This window comes from Nerophis lumbriciformis, linkage group LG36 (genome assembly GCF_033978685.3).
Source record: "Nerophis lumbriciformis linkage group LG36, RoL_Nlum_v2.1, whole genome shotgun sequence".
In the NCBI taxonomy this organism is placed as follows: domain Eukaryota; kingdom Metazoa; phylum Chordata; class Actinopteri; order Syngnathiformes; family Syngnathidae; genus Nerophis; species Nerophis lumbriciformis.
Window position 1 is genome coordinate 14,524,512 of NC_084583.2, and position 25,489 is coordinate 14,550,000.

Below are 25,489 nucleotides of genomic sequence, written 5' to 3' on the forward strand. Positions count from 1 at the left end.
AAAACTAAATACATTTTTACTATATTTTGCTAAAAACATCAAAATTAATTGTATTTTTATTTGTATTTTTTCTGACTCCTTATTACTTCCAGGCATTAGAATTATACATTAAAATAAACATATTTGAAATAATTAATTTTAAATTATAATAATTCATTTAAAATGACCATATTTAATTATTAAAATAATTGCTTGTTTATCAACAACTTTAGCATTTTATTCATTACATTTTGAAGCTCTCAGAAGCCAAGTTATGTTATATTCCTTAAGATTTATTTATGCAAGTTTAAAGTATCAATTATCTAAACACAGTTTTGTTTGCATATTTTCAGGATATATATATATATATATATATATATATATATATATATATATGCATGAAATACTTGACTTGGTGAATTCTAGCTGTCAATATACTCCTCCCCTCTTAACCACGCCCCCAACCACGCCCTGACCCACCCACGACCCCCCCCCCTCCCGAAATCGGAGGTCTCAAGGTTGGCAAGTATGCCGTAAAGCAGTTTGTCTGCCGTAAACAGCAATGTTGTGACACTCTTAAACAGGACAATACTGCCATCTATAACATCAATAACATATACGGCTTTTAGAGAGTGCAGTGCACAACTGCGCACACAACAAGGAGACAAAGCAGAAGAACGAGGAAGATACAGCCATGGCGACGCCGACGACGAGTAAGATGAAGAAATACGCTTTGTTGCACCTTTCCTGCCTGAGTCCGGCGATTAGTTGCAAATCTTGCTTTATTGATTGCTTGCACACAGCCAATCCAACACAAAACAAACTAGTCCCCGCCCGCACTCACGCTACCGCTCCCTCTCTTCTCTCGCCCACACACTCACTGACGTCACTCACCTCTCATGCTCACCTACTAAAGGGCCACACACACACATACGCTACTCTCATAACAGCTTGTAAGTTCCAAGCCGCAGCTGCGATTGGACCTGGATAGCCTCCGGGAAGAAGTAGTGGACTACCAAGTGCTTGGCAGTGAAGATCTTCCTCAGGAAGCAAAGATTGACCGGTTTTGGGCCATGCTAGGGAGAGATGGAAGATTCCAGACTCTAATGCATTTGATGAAAGCACTTTTGTGCGTGCCACACATCAATGCATCATCAGAGAGGGTGTTCAGCATGGTTAGAAAAATAGTGACAGACAATAGAACAAGGATGGACAATTCAACCCTTAACTCAACAATGAGTAGATGAGTGTTATGTGTGTGTATATGTGTAAATAAATGAACATTGAAATTCAAGCATTTCTTTTATTTATATATACATATATATATATATATATATAATTAAATATATATATATATATATATATATATATATATAAATATATATAGCTAGAATTCACTGAAAGTCAAGTATTTCTTATACTTGACTTGGTGAATTCTAGCTGTAAATATACTCCTCCCCTCTTAACCACGCCCCTAACCACGCCCCCGCCCCAACCACGCCCCCGCCCCACCCCCGAGTGGAGATTTAACTAGGGGGCGCCCCAGAGTTGAGAGAGAAAAAAAATTATTCATGCACGTTGTTATTTGACACGCTCAACAGGCGAGATATCGGCCTCCCTGTAGAGATACAACCATTATGAATCTGTAAGATTGAGTAATAACACCATTATTATGCACTGATTCATTACATTAACAAACACAATTATTCAATCACAGACATTCCTTAGAGATGTAGATGTTAGTTATTACGAGGGTTGTCTCGATACCAATATTTTGGTACCGGTACCAAAATGTATTTCGATACTTTGATACTGTCACGACGTGGACTATGATCACGCAAATTACTGCGTGGATTGTTTTTCCGTGGTGCAAATCGACTGGACCGGACATGGCGTGAAGGTAAATACATGTTTTAATTATACTATAAAAGTGCAAATAAAAGGCGCGCGCGCACAAGGCGGAGACACAAACTTGGCTAAGGAACAAAAAACTACCACAAAGGCGTAAACTATGGGCATGAAACAAATAAACACTTACTGCATACTTACCAACCCTCCCGGATTTTCCGGTAGACTCCCGAAATTCAGCGCCTCTCCCGAAAACCTCCCGGGACAAATTTTCTCCCGAAAATCTCCCGAAATTCAGGCGGACCTGAGTTACGTGTCGACAGCCTGTTTTCACGTCCGCTTTCCCACAATATAAACAGCATGCCTGCCCAATCACGTTATAACTGTAGAATGATGGAGGGCGAGTTCTTGGTTTCTTATGTGGGTTTATTGTTAGGCAGTTTCATTAACGTCCTCCCAGCGCGGCAACAACACACAACAACAGCAGTCACGTTTTTGTCTACCGTAAAGCAGTTCGTCTGCTGTAAACAGCAAAGTTGTGATACTCTTAAACAGGACAATACTGCCATCTACTGTACATGCATATGTGACATTAACATCTAGGGATTTTAGAGAGTGCAGTGCACAACTGCGCACACAACAAGGAGACGAAGCAGAATGCATCATCAGAGAGGGTGTTCAGCATGGTTAGAAAAATAGTGACAGAGAATAGAACAAGGATGGACAATTCAACCCTTAACTCAACAATGAGTAGATGAGTGTTATGTGTGTGTATATGTGTAAATAAATGAACACTGAAATTCAAGTATTTCTCTTATTTATATATATATATATATATATATATATTTATATATATATATATATATATATATATATATATATATATATATATATATATATATAAATATATATAATAAAATAAATATATATATATATATATATAGCAAGAATTCACTGAAAGTCAATATATATATATATATATATATATATAAATATATATAATAAAATATATATATATATATATATATATATATATATATATATATATATATATATATATATATATATATATATATATATATATATATATATATATGAAATACTTGACTTGGTGAATTCTAGCTGTAAATATACTCCTACCCTCTTAGCCCCGCCCCCATGCACTTTTTACACTTTTATACTGAAATAAATACACCTACAACTTATTAAATAAAAACATAGAAAAAACTACCAGCAGCGGTAAAGTTTAGATCCATGAAGGAAAGAAGAAAGTGAATGAATGTTTATAACTGAATAAATTTACATATGCATATGTCTTCTTTTTTTATTATTTCTTTTAATGATGTGAACATGAAATATCTTGTCTTTGCAGTCAATTCAATTGAATATAAGTTGAAAAGGATTTGAAAATAATTGTATTCTCTTTTTACTTACCATTTACACAACGTGACAACTTCACCGCTTTTGGGTTTCGTATAATAATCAGCTGGTGTGTTATGAGGCCAGTTACACGTTCATATTCCAGACAAGGAAAATGTCATTTCAATTCCGTTTCAGTGAACCTCGGGTTAATTACGGTCATTTGTATTTGTTCAATTATGATATATTTATAAGCCTCTGCAATCATGTTTAAAAATCAATGTCATAAAAATGCAATTTCCTTTTTGTTTGTGACGACCTGACCTCTGTCCTTTGATTGCAATTTGAAGGAATGCCACACAGGAAACGCCATCATTGAGTCACCACAGCATGCTTGTTTGGTTTGTTTGCTTGTTTTTTGTGGGTTTGGTGAGTTTTTGTGCCGTGCAAAATCTGCCTAGTAACAAGACATTTGCCCTCATTGCCCTCAATTGACTGTGTTGACGCCTTCAAAAGCAATCTTGAGACTCATTTATTTGTTCAGGCTTTTAATTAGCTACGCTATGATTTTTACGTTGTCTTTTATTGTGTTTTTATATTGTTTATTCATACTGTGTTTTTATATTCTTTATTGGCCTTTTATATTAGGTGTAGTTTCTAATATTTCAACTGTGTTGTGAACATACTTGCCAACCTTGACACCTCCGATTTCGGGAGGTGGGGGTTGGGGGCCGTGTTCGGGGTGGGGCGGGGGCGTGGTTGGGGGCGGGGCTAAGAGGGGAGGGGTATATTTACAGCTAGAATTCACCAGATCAAGTATTTCATATATATATATATATATATATATATGTCTTAATAAGGTTATCCAAAAAATAGTGCTCGATACCGTAGTAGAGCGCAATATATGTATGTGTGGGAAAAAAAGCTTCATGAGGGGTTCCCTCAATCATCAGGAGATGAAAATCTATGATATATATATATATATATATATATATATATATATATATATATATATATATATATATATATATATATATATATATATATATATATAAGACATACTTGACTTTCAGTGAATTCTAGCTATATATATATATATATATATAAATAAAAGAAATACTTGAATTTCAGTGTTCATTTATTTACACATATACACACACATAACACTCATCTACTCATTGTTGAGTTAAGGGTTGAATTGTCCATCCTTGTTCTATTCTCTGTCACTATTTTTCTAACCATGCTGAACACCCTTTCGCAGGTACCCAGAAAGGTTTCGAGTACCACCAAAAAAACTGAATCTCTGAAGACAGTATAAAAATCTGTGTTAAAGGTGTACAAATACTGTTTGTATAATAAGCATGTTATTGTTTACAAATGAGGGTTAAGAGTTCAGTACTAAAAAAAAAAAAAAAGAATGTGGCTTAAGTACAGTTTTTTAATTGAGCTGCTGCATTTTTTGGTTGGGTTGTTTATTTATTTTGAGTAACTTCTATGCATTTCTAAAAGGGGAGGAATGTAATAGAGTGATCTATGTTTGTCTGTTGCCATCTCCTGGTGAATGTTGGCTATAGCGTACTGGGGTTACTTTTTGGTTGGCCAACGATTTACGTGGTGTTGCGCACCTGACGTCACTCAGGTCCGCATTGAGCTGGAGGGGGCGTGGCTTCCAGCTCCGCCTGAATTTCGGGAGATTTTCGGGTGAAAATTTGTCCCAGGAGGTTTTCGGGAGAGGCGCTGAATTTCGGGAGTCTCCCGGAAAATCCGGGAGGGTTGGCAAGTATGGTTGTGAAGCACTTTGTGGCTTTTTTTTTTTTTTGCCTGTGAAAGGTGCTATACAAAAAATGTCATGTGATAAAACTGTTGTAAAATTTAGATACAATTATTTTTGATGCTTTTTTTTTTTTTACCTAAGATGATTTTTTATCTAAATATTTTTATATTTTCAATGTTCTTTTTCACCTATTTCTGGCTAATTTCAGTAGCGTATTTTCCGGACCATAGGGCGCACCGGATTATAAGGCGCACTGCCGATGAGCGGGTCTATTACGTTTTTTTTTTTCATACAAAAGGCGTACCGGATTATAAGGTGCATTAAAGGAGTCATGTTATTATGATTTTTTTCTAAATGTAAAAGACTTCCTTGTGGTCTACATAACATGTAATGGTGGTTCTTTGCTCAAAATGTTGCATAGATGATGTTTTACACATCATCTTCAAGTCACTTCAGGATGCGCCATTATTTACGTGGCTCACCTTCGACAGCGTCTTCTCCCCGTCATCTTTATTGTGGCGGTGTAGCGTGCAAGGACGGGAGTGGAAGAAGTGTCAAAAGATGGCGCTAACTGTTTTAATGACATTCAGACTTTACTTCAATCAATAACGAAGCAGCATCTCCTCATCCGGAAACAACAACAGTGTGAAATGTGTCCCGTGAAAAACCGACCGTCACTCTCTAATAACTAAAGTTCCTTGGGTGAATAATGTAAACTCACTACACCGGTATGTTTTAGCGCTTTCATGGCGAGTTTACTGACAGATATAAGTAAGAACTTTACACTACCGTATTTTCCGCACTATAAGGCGCACCTAAAAACCTCCAATTTTCTCAAAAGCTGACAGTGCGCCTTATAATCCGGTGCGCCTTATATATGGACCAATATTGAGCCACAGCAGGTCTCGCAACTACGGGATGCATAACGTAACCCCAGCCTCTACTGTAGCGTCTATTCTATGCCTTATATATGAACAAAGTTTTAAAATAGGCCATTCATTGAAGGTGCGCCTTATAATCCGGTGCGCCTTATAGTGCGGAAAATACGGTACTTTATATTAGAAATGGCAACAACGGAGGATGAATGTCCCATAACAAGACGATAGTGGAAAAAGAAGAAGCTAATCGACTACGGCGTCGATACGGACTACAAAGGCGGAAGCGCGCATTTTTCTGGATTTATGCAGATCCCAAATACAGATCAGCAGGTACCAGAAGGTAAGAAAAGTTGCTTTTCGTTTTTATAGTCTTTGGTATGACTCGGCCGGGGTTTGAACTCACAACTTACCGATCTCAGGGCGGACACTCTAACCACTAGGCCAGCGGTTCTCAAATGGGGGTACGTGTACCCCTGGGGGTACTTGAAGGTATGCTAAGGGGTACGTGAGATTTTTTTTTAAATATTCTAAAAATGGCAACAATTCAAAAATCCTTTATAAATATATTTATTGAATAATACTTCAACAAAGTATGAATGTAAGTTCATAAACTGAACATCAAATCAAGTTGGCTATTCCATTCATTACAATGCAACAATGCAATATTCAGTGTTGACAGCTAGATTTTTTGTGGACATATTTATAATTGAATCACTTGTTTATTTTTCAACAAGCTTTTAGTTATTTTTATATCTTTTTTTCCAAATAGTTCAAGAAAGACCACTACAAATGAGCAATATTTTTGCACTGTTATACAATTTAATAAATCATAAACTGATGACATAGTGCCGTATTTTACTTCTTTATCTCTTTTTTTTCAACCAAAAATGCTTTGCTCTGATTAGGGGGTACTTGATTTAAAAAAAAATGTTCACAGGGGGTACATCACTGAAAAAAGGTTGAGAACCACTGAGCTAATACAATGCATACTACAGAAAAAGGTGCAAATAACATTTATTTTGCATCTTATAATAAACATCTCAATTATGGTGTAAAAAAATCTATTAATATCCTTTTTGTGGAAAAACTACTTTTAATATCTTTTTTTTGATGTCATTTAGAACAGTGGTTCTCAAAAGGGGGTACGCGTACCCCTGGGGGTACTTGAAGGTATGCCAAGGGGTACGTGAGATTTTTTTTTTAATATTCTAAAAATAGCAACAATTCAAAAATCCTTTATAAATATATTTCTTGAATAATACTTCAACAAAATATGAATGTAAGTTCATAAACTGAACATCAAATCAAGTAGGCTATTCCATTCATTACAATGCAACAATGCAATATTCAGTGTTGACAGCTAGATTTTTTTGTGGACATATTTATAATTGAATCACTTGTTTATTTTTCAACAAGTTTTTAGTTATTTTTATATCTTTTTTTCCCAAATAGTTCAAGAAAGACCACAACAAATGAGCAATATTTTGCACTAAAATGTATTATTTATTATTTATATAAAATGTATCTTTATTATACAATTTAATAAATCATAAACTGATGACTTCGTGCTGTATTTTACTTCTTTATCTCTTTTTTTCAACCAAAAATGCTTTGCTCTGATTAGGGGGTACTTGAATTTAAAAAAAATGTTCACAGGGGGTATTTCACTGAAAAAAGGTTGAGAACCACTGCACTAGGCCACTGAGTAGGTGAGTAGGTTTTGCATGATATACTAGTTACTATTGTAATATAATTAGTTGCTATGGTAATCTAATTAGTTACTACTAGCAGTTTATACGAGGCATCAAGCAGTGTTGGCGGGAAGCATTTCCACAGACGCAGAAAGCTCTAAAGCTTAGTGATATATCAGATATATCATATTGTAGGCGGGTTTATTTTGTACAATTCGCGTTCATATTTCACTGTTTGTTGCATTTTTGTATGTGTTGACAAATATGTCAATCGAAAGGGGGTGTGACGTTCATATTTTGTCAATTATCAGTGTTTTATCGTTCTTAGAAAAATGTAAAATTCCATTTTGTTTTTTAAGGCAGGTCTGTCATAACGTTTTTAGCATTCAATCAGATATTATTGTGAGGTTTTGTATTAGTGTCCCTAAAAATAGATATACCGGCCCCAGACACATTTTTTTTCTGTAAATGTGGCCCCCGAGTGAAAATAATTGCCCAGGCCTGTCTTATACACACACCATAATAATATAGAAGCCCCCGGACAACATACATACCTGCCAACTTTTGAAATCAGAAAAACCTAGTAGCCAGGGTCCAAAATGATTATTAGCATTCAGACAGGTTAAAATGTTGCTAAAACCATCACTTTTCTATCAGTCACAGTGACTTTTCAAAACAAAAATATTACAGCAAAAATCATATGGGTTGATTGACATGTTTATTCTGTAAGCTAACTTCAATAGTTTGAAATTATTTTGACAGTTAATGCCAGTTATCCTGTCAACCTTTCACAAGACTTCAATTTGTTAATTGAAAGTATAAACAGTATAAACACTTTTTACAGTAAACAAATGGTAAAACAGTACTAAACAATTCCATTAAAAAAAAAAAATTGGTGTCATTATTAACTTTCTGTCCAAGCTTGTATAATCTACTGCCTTGTTCAATTGTAAAAAATATTCTGTGCCTAAAATTCACATTTCTATTACAATTATCATACTGTAAACATGGTAAGCTAACTTCATTAAAATTAATAGTCCTGTCAATAGCATGGAATTACAATTCAAATGTAGTTCTTTTGTAAGCCGTCAGTCGACATGCTAAATGGTTCCGTCTTCATGACATCGGCGATACATTTTGAGGATTCTGTTCCAAGACACTGAATAATGTTTGATGTTTTGGTTCGACCACATCCATATTTTTTGGCGATTTTCGAGTCGGGAAACATTTTCCGAAATAACTGTCCCATGTGATCAGCCAGTGCGATTGGAAGTCCATGCTCAATTATTGCCTCCGTAAATAAAACTTCGGCATTTATCACATCCAAAGAATCTGTTTGGGCGACGAAAAACGTTGAAAGTTTTCCACTTGTATCGCTAGCAACGGCATTAGACTTGTGTTTTTTTGTCCCAACGTGGTCTTTTACATCGCTAATTCCTCCGTGTCCGATCGAAAAATCTTGTCTGCACAAGGTGCAATTCGCGTAGTTTTCACCCTTTTTGGAACGGATAATTAGGCTTTTGAATATTCTTCATGGAATGACTGCAGTTTTCTTTTCGGTTTAAGACTCGTTTGCGATTTTTCTCCGGCTGATTCCATGATCGTTCGCTCGTTTGGAAACAATGGCAACTGGTGCCTCGTGCTTGGCAGCGGTGCTATAAATAGCCTCGCGCATGGCATTCGGAATGGCTCGATAGGAAGTTACGGGAAGCAGTGTCGATTGTCATTGTTGTTACGCGATTTCGTGAATAAAACTTAAAAAAAAAAAAAAAATTTAATTAATGAAAAAACGTATTTTTTATCACTGCAACCGTAACCCGGAATAGGTTGATGAAAACCGTACTACTTACGGGAAAACCGGAGTAGTTGGCAGGTATGAGTCCTAGAATCATTGGGTCACGCAAACTCCTCTACCACGACGAGGTGGCAGCACAGAAAGGAGCAAGTTGAACACCAAAAAAATTCAATTTGTAGTTTTGTGCATAAACAGTCTTTGACAACATCATTCAGTCATGTTGTGTCGGTGCACAGACTGCTGCTGAGATAAGAGAAGAGCTTGGAACACTCCACACTGAAGCGTTTATGCAAAGGCTGGAACAATGTGACATACTGAAAGCCACAAAGAAAAAAAAGAGCAAAGGAATAGGAATTTGGTGTAAGAAAAAAATAGACTGTCATCTTGTATTGACCGGTAGACAGAAAAGAGATTTGCCATATTGTATAAAGATGGATCTGAAAAAACATTGCTTGGAGGAAAAGTATGTTATACTGTAGAACAGGAGCTCCTCCAAATAACAAAACAATATAATAGTATGCAGGCCCGGCCGGCCCTAACCAATCTGGCGCCCTAGGCAAGATTTTAGGTGGCGCCCCCCCCACATCGGCAGTGAAGTGTATATACTCACAAGAAACCGAATAGCTTTGTCTTTGACCTTTTTTTTTATACTTACAACTATACCTAATATATAAAGGGGTGGAAAAGTGACTATTACCTGCAGGGCAAACATTAGCTAACCAGAAGGCAATAACAATGTAAACAAAAACACCTGCTTAAAATATCTAATACAAATGTCCCTGAGGAATGTAAGGTGGGAGTACAGTAATTACCTAACGTTACATTATTATTTTCCATAACAATTTAGCCCCCTCCACAATATTAACCCGACGTTAAAACAGAACTCGCTATTTATTGATTAGCAATTGCCGAATCATGTAACATTAGCTTAATGCTAAAACGCCAGGTTACTATCACATTCTGTAACAGACAAATAATTTCATGTAGGCTAATACCTACCTGCTAACTCTGTCTTTTCTCGTTTCTCCTCCTTTTCTTTTCTCTTTTTTCTTCCCTGGGCACCTGACAGTTTTGGCCGTTTTGACATCTTGTGTTGATTTTTTGATGTGGTGACGTCCAAAAAGAGTCATGATACAGGAAGGGAGGGGGCGCACCGTGCGGGGGGGAGGGGGGCGTAATGTTGTAACAAATAATATTTCTATTAAATAGGCTTTACTTTGCATTTTAATTAACGTGGGATTATTTTTTGTATTTAAAAATAATAGTACCATCTTTTTTTTTTCTTTTTCTTTTTTCTCCAACATTTGTGGCACTGGCGTGGCGCCCCCTGATGGACGGCGCCCTTAGCATTTGCCTATACGGCCTATGCCACGGGCCGGCCCTGATAGTATGAAAGGTAACGAGATGGGTAGGTTGTGAGTTCAAACCCCGGCCGAGTCATACCAAAGACTATAAAAATGGGAATCATTACCTCCCTGCTTGGCACTCAGCATCAAGGGTTGGAATTGGGGGTTAAATCACCAAAAAATTATTCCCGGGCGTGGCCACTGCTGCTGCTCACTGCTCCCCTCACCTCCCAGGGGGTGATCAAGAGTGATGGGTCATAATTTCGCCACACCTAGTGTGTGTGTGTGACAATCATGGGTGCTTTAACTTTTTAAGTTTTAATAAAATAGCATTTAAAATGTCATTGGTTACACTTTTATAAGTCAAAATAGAAGTGAAGTGAATTATATTTATATAGCGCTTTTCTCTAGTGACTCAAGGTGCTTTTACGTAGTGAAACCCAATATCTAAGTTACATTTACACCAGTGTGGGTGGCACTGGGAGCAGGTGGGTAAAGTGCCTTGCCCAAGGACACAACGGCAGTGACTAAGATGGCGGAAGCGGGGATTGAACCTGCGACCCTCAAGTTGCTGGCACGGCCACTCTACCAACCGAGCTACACCGCCCCAAATAGAAAACAACAACAAACAAACGAGTTCTTAAAAAATAAATGACATTGAACTTAAAATATATTAAAAAATCAAAAATAATAATGTGAAATGAATAGTTGTTTTAATATGTTTATATTTTATAATTTCATCAACTAACAGAATAATTAGATTTTAATTGTATATGGGTTTTTTTGTCTATTTAATATTGGCATGAATAAATGCTGCATAGTATAATGGTTCTTCACGCTGCACTTTCTCCATCTCGCCAGCAGAGGTCAGTGTTGTTCTGAGTGCGCAAGTCAAATTGGTGCAAAAAGCTGAATATTGCTGTCATTTGTCTCAAAACACTCAGACGTAAACTTAATGACAAAAATACCCTCTTGGTCAGCATAAATTCGATTTTTACCTCAAAGATAAACATTTTTGAAGCTTTAGCATAACATGATGCAAGGCAAGAATTGATGCTGTTAAATTGCTGTGTTCAGCAAAATATATACATATATTTTTTTGTATTCCAATTGTGTGCCTCTCTGAACAAGTCATTTTTCAAGAGGAGACTCAGGGGTTTAAAAGATGTTTGCGCTTTTAAGATGTGACAAGAAGCGTTTATTCCGGGGAGTCATCACATTTTGACCTGACTCTTTTTAATTATCATTAATAAACATTTCATTTGACAAGCAACTACTTCAGTTTAATGAGACTCAGAGGATTAACTGTTTTTTCCCCCCCCTTTGGCCACGTATTCTAAAAGAAGGAGCAGTTTGACAAGAGGTGTTAGAAGGTGTCTTAAAAAATAAAAAATAAAATACAAATTATATATTATTTTTATTATTTTTTTTTTATAACTTTATAAAAAGTTTTTTGTTTTATTTTTTTAGACATGTATCTCGTGCCCACGAGATACATGTCTAAAAAAAATAAAAATAAATAAAATTATTAAAAAATACATTTCCCCCATGTCCCTTTAAGGGCTCGTACATATTATATATACAGTATATAATATATACTGATATATTATATTATTAAATAATAATATAATATAATTATATAATTAAATAATAAATACATTTTTGTCCTCAAAATTCTACACACAATACCCCACAAATCTGACAAGATTTTTTTTTTTTTTTTGATTTTGCAAATGTATTAATAAAATATTTAAAGGCCTACTGAAACCCACTACTACCGACCACGCAGTCTGATAGTTTATATATCAATGATGCAATCTTAACATTGCAACACATGCCAATACAGCCGGGTTAGCTTACTAAAGTACAATTTAAAATTTTGCGCGAAATATCCTGCTGAAAACATCTTGGTATGATGATGTCAGCGCGTGACGTCACGGATTGTAGAGGACATTTTGGGACGGCATGGTGGCCAGCTGTTAAGTCGTCTGTTTTCATCGCAAAATTCCACAGTATTCTGGACATCTGTGTTGGTGAATCTTTTGCAATTTGTTCAATGAACAATGGAGACAGCAAAGAAGAAAGCTTTAGGTGGGAAGCGGTGTATTGCGGCCGACTGCAGCAACACAAACACAGCCGACACAGACTCATTGTTTACATTCCCGGGAAGATGACAGTCAAGCTAAAACGTTTTCCGAAATGCACCTGAAAGACTCTCAGACCATGAGAAACTAAATTATCTGGTCTAATGAGACAAAAATGTAACTCTTGGGCGTGAATGCCAGGCATCATGTTTGGAGGAAACCAGGCACCGCTCACCACCAGGCCAATACCATCCCTACAGTGAAGCATGGTGGTGGCAGCATCATGCTGTGTGGGGGTGGTTTTCAGCGGCAGGAAGTGCACTGCAAAAAGTCAGTGTTCAAAAACAAGAAAAAAAATACAAATATTAGGGGTATTTTACTTGAACTAAGCAACATTATCTGCCAATAGAACAAGAAAATTCGGCTTGTCAAGACTTTCCAAAACAAGTCAAATTAAAGCTGCAAGCAGCGATGGACTTTGAGGACTCATAAAATCCAAACCGGAGCAGTAATTAAAACTCTTTCATCAACTTTTAATCAGAAGGGTTCAATCTCTCTCCTGTGCTAATTTGAAGCAGACACAACAAACGTGCTAAGAGGAGATAATGTTTGAAAAAAGGTGACTGTTTTTACACAACTTTTGTTTTGAAGGGGGAATTGCAAACTTCCTGTTGATTTTTGCTGGGGGTTGTCAGTGTATGAAATATAGGTCTAAGTGAGACCTACATAGAGGTTTTTATTTCATGTCTCTACGGCATTCCTACTGGGAGTTACAGGCAGTTTTGTCTGTGTTTTCTTCCTAGGGGGCGTTAGAGCGCAATTTTGAGTTTTGGGGTTTGGTTTTTTGATTAGATCGCAATTTTTGCCAGTCCTGATGTGTGTGTTCAATTTGGTGAGTTTTGAAGCATGTTAAGGGGGTCAAATTACAGCTCAAAAAGGCGGCGGAATAATAATAAAACGCTAGAAATTCAATCGGGTCCTCTGTCCCAAAGGGACTCGGTCCCTAATTAGCTAACCTCAATGAACCCAACAATACCTTAAAATAAGTATATTCTCACTAATAACAAGTGCACTTTTCTTGGTAGAAAAATAAGAGACCTTTTTGCTCAATATGTTGAAAAATATTCTTAAATGAAGTAAATGCTAGTGCCATTATCTTGACATAATGATATGGCATCATGATTTTTTTTTTTTCATGCTTGAAGTAAGAAATGATTACTTTAAAAAAGTAGTTTTATACTTGTGAGTGTTGATGACACAGCTTTGCAACACTTGATATTCTAGTTTCAAGCATGTTTTACTCAATATAGGTCATCAAATCTCAGCAACAAGCTGTAACATCTTACTGAGATCATTTAGGAGCAAAACACTTAAAACAAGTAAAACACTCTAACAAAAAATCTGCTTAGTGAGAACAATTATCTTATCAGACAGAAAATAAGCAAATATCACCCTTATTTGACATATTTCATCTTACTTAGATTTCAGTTTTTGCAGTGTGGGAGACTAGTCAGGATAGAGGGAAAGATGAATGCAGCAATGTACAGAGACATCCTGGAAGAAATCCAACACTTCCCATTCACCCTGATGGGCCTTGAGAGGTGCTGCAAAGAGGAATGGTTTAAACTGCCCAAAGATAGGTGTGCTAAGCTTGTGGCATCGTATTCAAAAAGACTTGAGGCTGTAATTGCTGTTAAAGGTGCATCAACAAAGTATTGAGCAAAGGCTGTGAATACTTATGTTCATGTGTTTTTTCTTTTTAATAAATGTGCAAAAAAAACAAAACAAAAATCACATTGTCAATATGTGGTCTTGTCGGTAGAATTTTGAAGACAAAAATACATTCATTCCATTTTAAAATAGGGCTGTGACATAACAAAATGTCGACAAAATAAAGCGCTGTGAGTATGTTCCTGATGCATACAGTATATACGGCATGTATATGCTATGTAGAAAAAACAACAGCGTGACTTTAACGGTACATCAACTGCATTTTGTTACAGTACTGTATATCTGCTGTTTGTTATGGTGAAGAAAGTGTCTATATCAGGCCTGGGCAATTATTTTGACTCGGAGGGCCAAATTTAGAGGGAAAAAATGTGTCTGGAGGCCGGTATATCTATTTTTTTAGGAACACTAATACAAAACCTCACAATAATGTCTGATTGAACGCTAAAAACGTTATGACAGACCGCCTTAAAAAACGTAATGGAATTTTTATAACATTTTTACTGAATGAGACACCCATAATATACATGAAAATAAAGTGGGATTTACAATATTAACTATGAAGGATAAAACACTGAATATTGACAACTTACAATCAAGCGAAACGCAACAAAAATGCAACAAACACAGCAAAATATGAACGTGAAGGTTAAAAAAACCCCACCTACAATCTGATACATGTGATACATCACTAAGCTTTAGAACTTTCTTGTAAAAATCTCCTTCCACGTCTGTCCCTGACACCCACATTTCAGGCTCTGAAAACACTCTGTGGAAACGCTCCTCACCCACACTGCTTGGTGCCTCGTCTGAGCTACTTTGACTTAGATTACTATAGTAACTCATTAAATGACCATAGTAACTAATTCGATTACCAGAGTACCTAATTAGATTACCATAGTAACTAGTACCGTATTTTTCGGACTATAAGTCGCAGTTTTTTTCATAGTTTAGAAAAAATACGGTATATACTGCATGTATATGCTATGTAGAAAAAACAACATCATGACAGCATGACTTTAACAGTGCATCAACTGCATTTTGTTACAGTACTGTATATCTGCTGTTTGTTATGGTGAAGAAAGTGTCTATATCAGGCCTGGGCAATTATTTTGACTCGGAGGGCCAAATTTCGAGGGAGAAAATGTGTCTGGAGGCCGGTATATCTATTTTTTAGGGACACTAATACAAAACCTCACAATAATGTCTGATTGAACGCTAAAAACGTTATGACAGACCGCCTTAAAAAACGTAATGGAATTTTTATAAATTTTTTACTGAATGAGACACCCATAATATACATGAAAATAAAGTGTGATTTACAATGAGAACTGTGTGGGCATTAAGGGCGCCGCCCTCAACTGGTTCCGGTCGTACCTAACCGACAGGGGTTTTTGTGTAAAAGTAGACAGTTTTATGTCGTCCACAGCTCCTTTACCACATGGGGTCCCACAGGGCTCAATCCTTGCCCCAATTTTATTTGCGCTTTACCTTATCCCCCTTGGTTCTATTTTTAGGAAGTACAGTATTGCATTTCATTTTTATGCCGATGATTGCCAGATTTATTTTCCCATGGCACAAAATAACACGGTTCAACGTCTTATTGACTGCCTGCACGACATCAAAGTCTGGCTTTCAGCTAACTTCCTGAGCCTAAATAAAGACAAAACAGAAGTTATGTTGTTCGGTCCAAGTCGCTCTCCCTCCCCCAACGTTGACCTCGGCACTCTGACCCCGTATCTCAGCGACTCTGTCACAAACCTGGGGGTAAAGTTTGACTCAGATTTTAAATTCGAAAAACAAATCAGCAGCGTCGTTCAAAAAAGCTTTTATCAATCACGCCAAATAGCGAAAGTGAAACCGCTTCTATCAAGACATGATCTTGAGAAATTAATCCACGCTTTTATCTCGACTCGTCTTGATTATTGTAATGCCCTGTATGTTGGCATTAGCCAGGCCTCCCTCGCCCGCCTGCAGCTCGTGCAGAACTCTGCTGCTCGTCTGCTAACACAGACCCGCAGACGTGAGCACATCACCCCTATTTTAGCGTCCCTTCACTGGCTCCCTGTGCGTTACCGAATACATTTTAAACTCCTTTTATTTGTTTTTAAATGTCTAAACAACCTGAAGCTTAGAGGTGACAGAGCTTTCGCCGTTGCTGCTCCCAAGCTCTGGAACGACCTACCCCTGAGTGTTAGACAAGCCTCCTCTCTTCCTGTTTTTAAATCTCTCTTAAAAACATACTTTTATTCCATGGCTTTTAACACTGAGTGATATCCATCCTGCAATGGCGCCCCATAATACACCTGCTGTGATCCTGTTTTTATGTTTTTATGTTTTTATTAATTCTATTTTAATTATTTATTTTTTAGCGTGTTCTGTTTGTGTTGTGTTGTGTTTGCTCGGTACTCGTTTTATCTTTTAACCTGCTCATTGTACAGCACTTTGGCTACCCTTGTGGTAAATTTTAAATGTGCTTTATAAATAAAGTTGATTTGATTTGATTTGATTATTAACTATGAAGGATAAAACACTGAATATTGACAACTTACAATCAAGCGAAACGCAACAAAAATGCAACAAACACAGCAAAATATGAACGTGAAGGGTAAAAAAAAACCCACCTACAATCTGATACATGTGATATATCACTAAGCTTTAGAACTTTCTTGTAAAAAATCTCCTCCTGCGTCTGTTCCTGACACCCACATTTCAGGCTCTGAAAACACTCTGTGGAAATGCTCCCCACCCACACTGCTTGGTGCCTCGTCTGAGCTGCTCTGACTTAGATTACCATAGTAACTAATTAGATTACCACGGTAACTAGTACCATATTTTTCGGACTTTAAGTCGCAGTTTTTTCATAGTTTGGCCACGGGTGCGACTTATACTCAGGAGCGACTTATGTGTGAAATTATTAACACATCACCGTAAAATATCAAATAATATTATTGATCTCATTCACGTTAGAGACTAGATGTATAAGATTTCATGGGATTTAGCGATTAGGAGTGACAGATTGTTTGGTAAACGTATAGCATGTTCTATATGTTATAGTTATTTGAATGACTCTTACCATAATATGTTACGTTAACATACCAGTTGGTTATTTATGCCTCATATAACCAGTGTTGGGACTAACGCGTTACTTTGTAACGCGTTACTGTAACGCCGTTAGTTTCGGCGGTAACTAGTAATCTAACGCGTTATTTTTTATATTCAGTAACTCAGTTACCGTTACTACATGATGCGTTACTGCGTTATTTTACGTTATTTTTCATGTAGTATCGGCTAGAAACAGAAGATCTGAGTGTGTTTTATTGCAGCGGTGGAAAAGAAAAGGCGTGCTTTGTGTGGGTGGGGGCGGGGGAGACTACCATACCGCAGTTGAGGAGCGCAAGGGAGACGTTCCTCCAGGGCCTATGTACGTCTTCGGGGCTAACAACCTTCACTTTACCCGGAAGTGGGTCTTTACAGCTGAGGGTGAATGACAAGACGGGCGGTTTGTTGCAACTTTGTGACTTTATTGGACGCAGCCATCCACCAAGATAGAGCACCTGCACACACTCACTGTCGCCGCTCGCTCACCTCTCTCGACCACTCACTCACTGACGTCACTCACCTCACACGCTGTCATATCTTAAAGGGCCACACACACACACACACACACACACACACACACACATACGCGACTCTCATAACAACTAACAAGACATCATGGCAAAGCCAGAAGTCGAGTTTCTTAACATGGAGACATTCTCAATACTTTTCTTTTGTCGAGCACAAAGAAAATAACGTTTTAGTTAAATGTAAGTTGTGTCTTGGATCAAAGATCCTATCTACTTAAAGTTAAAGTTAAAGTGCCATTATGTTGCAGCTATTTAAAATAGTTTTGTCAATTTGTTCTGGCCTGAAATAAATTGGCCCTTTGAAACATATCTTTGTCTTTGTGTGTTGTATGTAGACCACATTGCTTAGCAGAGTTCAGTGATGCAAATGTATGTCAAGTTGATCAACACATTGTATTATTCTTCAGTGCAATAACAGTACTGAAATGAAGGCTAAAAGGGCATTAATGGGAGCCTTAAAAAAAAGGGGAAAAAAGAAGTAACTAAATAGTTACTTTTCACAGTAACGCATTACTTTTTGGTGTAAGTAACTGAGTTAGTAACTGAGATACTTTTGAAATAAAGTAACTAGTAACTGTAACTAGTTACTGGTTTTCAGTAACTAACCCAACACTGCATATAACGTACACTTATTCAGCCTGTTGTTCACTATTCTTTATTTATTTTAAATTGTCTTTCAAATGTCTATTCTTGCTGTTGGCTTTTATCAAATACATTTCCCGAAAAAATGCGACTTATACTCCAGTGCGACTTATATATGTTTTTTTCCTTCTTTATTATGCATTTTCGGCCGGTGCGACTTATACTCCGGAGCGACTTATACTCCGAAAAATACTGTATATCATGCAAAAGTGCAGATTCCAAGCATTGAAAGACTTAGTATAGTTGAAGACTTGCAGTCATTAGAAAACATGAGTGCACATCATAATGGCAGCTACACTTTACATCTTAAACATCTAAAAAAAAAAAAATATTTGGGAATGTCCGGCGGGCCAGATTGAAAAGCTCAACGGGCCTTAATTTGCCCAGGTCTGGACTATATGGTCATTCAAAACGTAGATTATAAAAAGAATATCCAGAAAAGTGCTTAGTAAATATTAATTCTACTTCGTTTTGTAACTTAAGGCTCTTGAATCTGCTATAGTTTATTTGTATACAAACATCTTTTTCAACCTTTTTTGAGCCAAGGCACATTTTTTCCGTTAAAAAAATCCGCAAGCTCACCACCAGCAGGAATCATTAAAAAAGTAAACTCAGTTGACAGTAAAAGGTCGTTGTCGCAATTGTTGGGTATGACTTTAAAGCATAACCAAGCATGCATCAATATAGCTCTTGTCTCAAAGTAGGTGTACTGTCACCACCTACCCTGACTTATTTGGACTTTTTTGCTGTTTTCCTGTGTGTAGTATTTTACTTCTTGTCTTGCGCTCCTATTTTGGTGGCTTTTCCTGTTTTGTTGGTATTTTCCTGTAGCAGTTTCATGTCTTCCTTTGAGCAATATTTCCCGCATCTACTTTGTTTTAGCAATCAAGAATATTTCAGTTGTTTTTATCCTTCTTTGTGGAAACATTGTTGATTGTCACGTCATGTTCTGATGTACACTGTGGACACCGTCTTTGCTCCACAGTAAGTTTTTGCTGTCGTCCAGCATTCTGTTTTTGTTTACTTTGTAGCCAGTTCAGTTTTACTTTTGTTCTGCATAGCCTTCCCTAAGCTTCAATGCCTTTTCTTAAGGGCACTCACCTTTTGTTTATTTTTGGTTTAAGCATAAGACACCTTTTTACAAAGGGCAATTAGCTGCCGGCTGCCACCTACTGATATGGAAGAGTATTACACGGTTACTCTGCCTAGCTCAGGGGTCAGCAACCTTTACCAGTCAAAGAGCCATTTTGACCAGTTTCGCAAATTATAGAAAACAATGATGTGTGAGGGAGCAGGGTTGGGGTGGGGGCGGGGTTTGGTGGTAGCAGGGGTGTATAATGTAGCCCGGAAGAGTCAGGGCTGCATGGGATTCTGGGTGTTTGTTCTGTTGTGTTTATGTTGTGTTAAGGTGCAGATGTTCTCCCGAAATGTGTTTGTCATTCTTGTTTGGTTTTGGTTCAAAGTGTGGCACATTATTAGTAAGAGTGTTAAAGTTGTTTTATATGGCCACCGTCAGTGTAACCTGTGTGGCTGTTGACCAAGTATGCCTTGCTGTCACGTACGTGTGCAAGCAGAAGATGTATGTTGTATAATAAGTGTTGGGCTGGCACGCTGTTAATACAGATTGTAGAGAGCGCCAAATTTTGTACCATCATGACATGCCCTTATTATAGCTGTAAGGGTGAAAATCTGTGAATATTAATCCCGGGAGTTTTCTGCGAGAGGCACTGAAATCCGGAAGTCTCACGGGAAAATTGGGGGTTTCAGCAAGTAAGCTGCTGAGCCGCATCAGAGTGATCAAAGAGCCGCATGCGGCTCCGGAGCTGCGGGTTGCCGACCCCTGGCCTAGCTCTAGACACTCAACAACAACACATCATCTACAGACTATAATTGCTGGTTTGCAAACAATGTTTTTAACCAAAATATGTGAAATGAGATCATCTCCCACGGCACACCAGACTGTATCTCACGGCACACTAGTGTGCCGCGGCACAGTGGTTGAAAAACACTGTTCTAAGGAGCTACACAACCCTGACGAAGTGTGTCGTAGAGAGACCTTGAGGGCAATGTGACGATAATGTGTTTTCTTACTAGTGTGTGTGTGTGTGTGTGTGTGTGTGTGTGTGTGTGTGTGTGTGTGTGTGTGTGTGTGTGTGTGTGTGCGCCATTTTTCATGTGCGCCGTCCCTGCACACAAAGTGTCCAGTGGCTGAAAGAGAATTATACTGCACGTGTGTGCGCCTACAGGCAGCTCCTTTTGTGTGTTCTTTCCTGCACCGCTTCCACAATGTGATTTAAAAAAAAAAAAAAGAGTACTGTAACCACACACACTCAAGTACAACAACTGATGAAGTACCCCCACACCCCCCTCCCTGTAAGCATACGATGTTATTACTCACATTCATCACAAATCTGCTACATCAACTTTATTCTTCTCTCTATTAGCCGCTTTCAACCCTGAACAAGTTCTGCAGAGCGGACCAGAAGGAGGTCAACAGCACGCAAGAGGAGGAAAATAAAGTTGCGGATGAAAGATGAAAAAGCTTGTATGTTGTTTTTTTTTGTTTTTGTTTTTTGGCAATACAATCACTAATTCGAAAAATTAAAGTCAGGTCACTTGGGTGAGCTGGTACAAGTCCATTGATATTTCCATATTATTGTCCATTCTACCTCAGATATAGTTATCCCTCCTTCCTTCTCCCATTCTGTTTTAATATATGACGTTGAATATGATTTCATATTCAACAGACCCTTATACAAGCATGAAACACTTCTAGCAATCATTTCTGAATTGTAGGCTTTTGTAAACAGTTCAATCAAACATACACTCGTCTTTGTGACACTTTTCACCTTCATATTAACAAAATGTCGCAACTGCAAATATCGATAGAAGTCTTGGTTTTCTAATATATATATGTCCTTTTAATAGTTTCAAAACTAAGCATTTTTTTTATCTTTCATTACACTACATAAAGCTGGTATACCCTTAGATATCCAGTCCTTAAATCTTGAGTCTAATTTATTAGGTGTAAACTCTGTATCATAGGCACACCATTTAAGAACTGCAATATCACTCTCCAGTTTGTATTCCTTTATAATCATTTTCCACACACACAAAAAAAGGGGATTACTCCCTATAAGTGTATATGTATGTATGTATGTATATATATGTATTTATATATATATATATAGGTATCTGTTTATATTTTATTTTATTTCTGATTACTATTATTATTAATGTATTATTATTATTATTTTTTTTTTCTTTCTTTCTTTGTTTATTTAATTGATGTATTTGTAGATATTACTTTGTTTTTTCTGTTGTTTTTTTTCTTTTTTGGGGGGTGGGGGGGTGAGTGGTATGGGTGGGATATATATATATATATATATATATATATATATATATATATATATATGTATATAGGTATCTGTTTATATTTCATTTTATTTCTGAATACTATTATTATTAATGTATTATTATTATTATTATTATTTATTTTTTTTCCTTTCTTTCTTTGTTTATTTAATTGATGTATTTGTAGATATTACTTTGTTTTTTCTGTTTTTTCTTTTTCTTTTTTGGGGTGTGGGGGGGTGAGTGGTATGGGTGGGATATATATATATATAGGTATCTGTTTATATTTAATTTTATTTCTGATTACTATTATTATTAATGTATTTTTATTATTTATTTTTTTCTTTTTTTTTCTTTTCTTTCTTTCTTTGTTTATTTAATTGATGTATTGGTAGATATTACTTTGTTTTTTCTGTTGTTTTTTTTCTTTTTTGGGGGGGTGGGGATATATATATATATATATATATATATATATATATATATATATATATATATATATATATATATATATATATATATATATATATATATATATATATATATATAGGTATCTGTTTATATTTTATTTTATTTCTGATTACTATTATTATTAATGTATTATTATTATTTTTTATTTTATTTATTTATTTTTTTCTTTCTTTCTTTGTTTATTTAATTGATGTATTTGTAGATATTACTTTGTTTTTTCTGTTGTTTTTTTTCTTTTTTGGGGGTGGGGGGTGAGTGGTATGGGTGGGATATAAACAAAAAATATTTTGACATTTAGGGCAGACAATAGATATACGATTGATGTGAATATGATGTAATGGATAGGAATGTCTGATGCTGGATGTCAATAAAAAAAAAAAAGAAAAAAAAAAAAGAAAAAGCTTGTATGGTACTTAATTAAAGTCGGTGTGTTTTGTGCTGCGACATTGTGCGACCGAGCCACAAAAATAAAGAGCTAATTAAAAAGTACTCACCTTTTATGAGGGTGCCAGTGAGCAGTTTGTGCACGGACACGACAAACTTGACGACGGCTCGTTTGCAGCGCTTGGCACAGCCAGCCATCCTGGCAGAACCGGAGCCGAACCGGATGCAGAATAAGTAGTAGTAGTAGTAAAAGTACTCCCAGTTGGAAATCAGTGCAACTTCATGTGGAGAGAGAAGGATGCAGAGAAGCTCCTGTCTGCATGGATGGGAGAAAAAAGACACAGTGATGTTCCTCCGTTTCCCTTTACTCCCGCTCTCCTCCTCCTCCTCCTCTGGCAGGAGAACGGATAATGGGGTAAAAAAAAGAACTAACACGAGTACAGTGTGTTAGGAACTTACAGTCAGTCGGCTTCAGGGGTTGCAGTGTGAAGTCGTAAACTGTTGTTCTCACTTCTGCTCTTTATTGATGTCATCCTGCCTCTTACACCGCAAGGCAATTATCCAGCGTACTTTCAGCACCACTGACAGTGGACAGCTCTGCACCATGCAAAGCAAGCAAAGACGCTTGTCCCCCCCCCACTTTATACACACACACACACACACAAACACATGTATCTGTTACCTTCCTGAGACCTGAGAAGAATGCCTACCTCTTTCTAGATATATAAAGATTTGTATTTACAACATTAATAATAATGTACAAACTATGCAAATATAAAAAAGCGTGTTGTGAAAAATTTGTTGGAATTCCACAAGAAAAAGGTCACAATTTCATAAGAAAAAATAAGAATTTTGGCAGTTTTATAATAAAAGTCGTCATTTTACTCAACGCAAGAAAAACAAAACATTTGTGCAATATTAAGATAAAAGTTGGAATTTTGCCCAATAACGGTCACAATTTTACAAGAACGGCTTAACATTTTGGCAATTGTATGAAAAGAGTCGTCATTTTACTCGACAAAAGTCACAATTTTATAAGAAAACTGTAAAAATGTTGGCAGTATTATAATAATAATCGGAATTTTGCTCTGCAAAATTATGACAATTTTACTAAAAAAAAAGTCACTATTTTACAAGAACAAAAAAATTGGCAATATTGTGATAAAATTCAGAATTTTATATGACAAATGTCACAATTTTGTATTAAAAAGTAATAATTTTACATGAAAAAGTAATAATTTTACATAAAAAAGTAATTTTACGAGAAAATATTGCAATGTTACAGAAACAGAAAGAATATGAGAAATTGTTCCCAATTTTATGAGAAAAAAGTCGACACATTGTGAGATCATAATATTTTATTAGAGCGTATCAAAACACGTATTGGTATGTCAGACTTAGCCTTGTCGTGGTTTAACTCTTATCTTACTGACAGGATGCAGTGCGTCTCCCATAATAATGTGACCTCTGACTATGTTAAGGTAACGTGCGGAGTTCCTCAGGGTTCGGTTCTTGGCCCTGCACTCTTTAGTATTTACATGCTGCCGCTAGGCGACATCATACGCAAATACGGTGTTAGCTTTCATTGCTATGCTGATGACACCCAACTCTACATGCCCCTAAAGCTGACCAACACGCCGGATTGTAGTCAGCTGGAGGCGTGTCTTAATGAAATTAAACATTGGATGTCCGCTAACTTCTTGCAACTCAACGCCAAGAAAACGGAAATGCTGATTATCGGTCCTGCTAAACACCGACATTTATTTAATAATACCACCTTAACATTTGACAACCAAACAATTACACAAGGCGAATCAGTAAAGAATCTGGGTATTATCTTCGACCCAACTCTCTCGTTTGAATCACACATTAAGAGTGTTACTAAAACGGCCTTCTTTCATCTCCGTAATATCGCTAAAATTCGTTCTATTTTATCCACTAGCGACGCTGAGATCATTATTCATGCGTTCGTTACGTCTCGTCTCGACTACTGTAACGTATTATTTTCGGGTCTCCCTATGTCTAGCATTAAAAAATTACAGTTGGTACAAAATGCGGCTGCTAGACTTTTGACAAGAACAAGAAAGTTTGATCATATTACGCCTATACTGGCTCACCTGCACTGGCTTCCTGTGCACTTAAGAAGTGACTTTAAGGTTTTACTACTTACGTATAAAATACTACACGGTCTAGCTCCGTCCTATCTTGTCGATTGTATTGTACCATATGTCCCGGCAAGAAATCTGCGTTCAAAGAACTCCGGCTTATTAGTGATTCCCAGAGCCCAAAAAAAGTCTGCGGGCTATAGAGCGTTTTCTATTCGGGCTCCAGTACTATGGAATGCCCTCCCGGTAACAATTAGAGATGCTACCTCAGTAGAAGCATTTAAGTCCCATCTTAAAACTCATTTGTATACTCTAGCCTTTAAATAGCCCCCCTGTTGGACCAGTTGATCTGCCGTTTCTTTTCTTTTCTCCTCTGCTCCCCTTTTCCTTGAGGGGGGGGGGCACAGGTCCGGTGGCCATGGATG

The 25,489-nt window shown here is 36.8% G+C and overlaps 1 protein-coding gene across 3 annotated transcripts in view; it reads right to left on the reverse strand.

The window, feature by feature from the left end:
- The window catches only part of LOC133576953 (A-type potassium channel modulatory protein KCNIP1-like), a 165,869-nt gene extending 141,840 nt beyond the window's left edge, over positions 1-24,029 (reverse strand). For 2 of the 3 annotated variants that reach the window (XM_072912372.1, XM_072912368.1), the window contains exons 1-2: positions 23,419-24,029; positions 23,070-23,275 (exon numbers count right to left, since the gene is read on the reverse strand). In XM_072912372.1, the coding sequence (XP_072768473.1) occupies positions 23,070-23,157 (88 nt within the window). In that variant the 5' untranslated portion in view covers positions 23,158-23,275; positions 23,419-24,029. Of the gene's footprint in view, positions 1-23,069 lie in introns of all 3 variants that reach the window. The other variant, XM_072912369.1, reaches the window with a different exon arrangement.
- Positions 24,030-25,489: the final 1,460 nt, after the last annotated feature.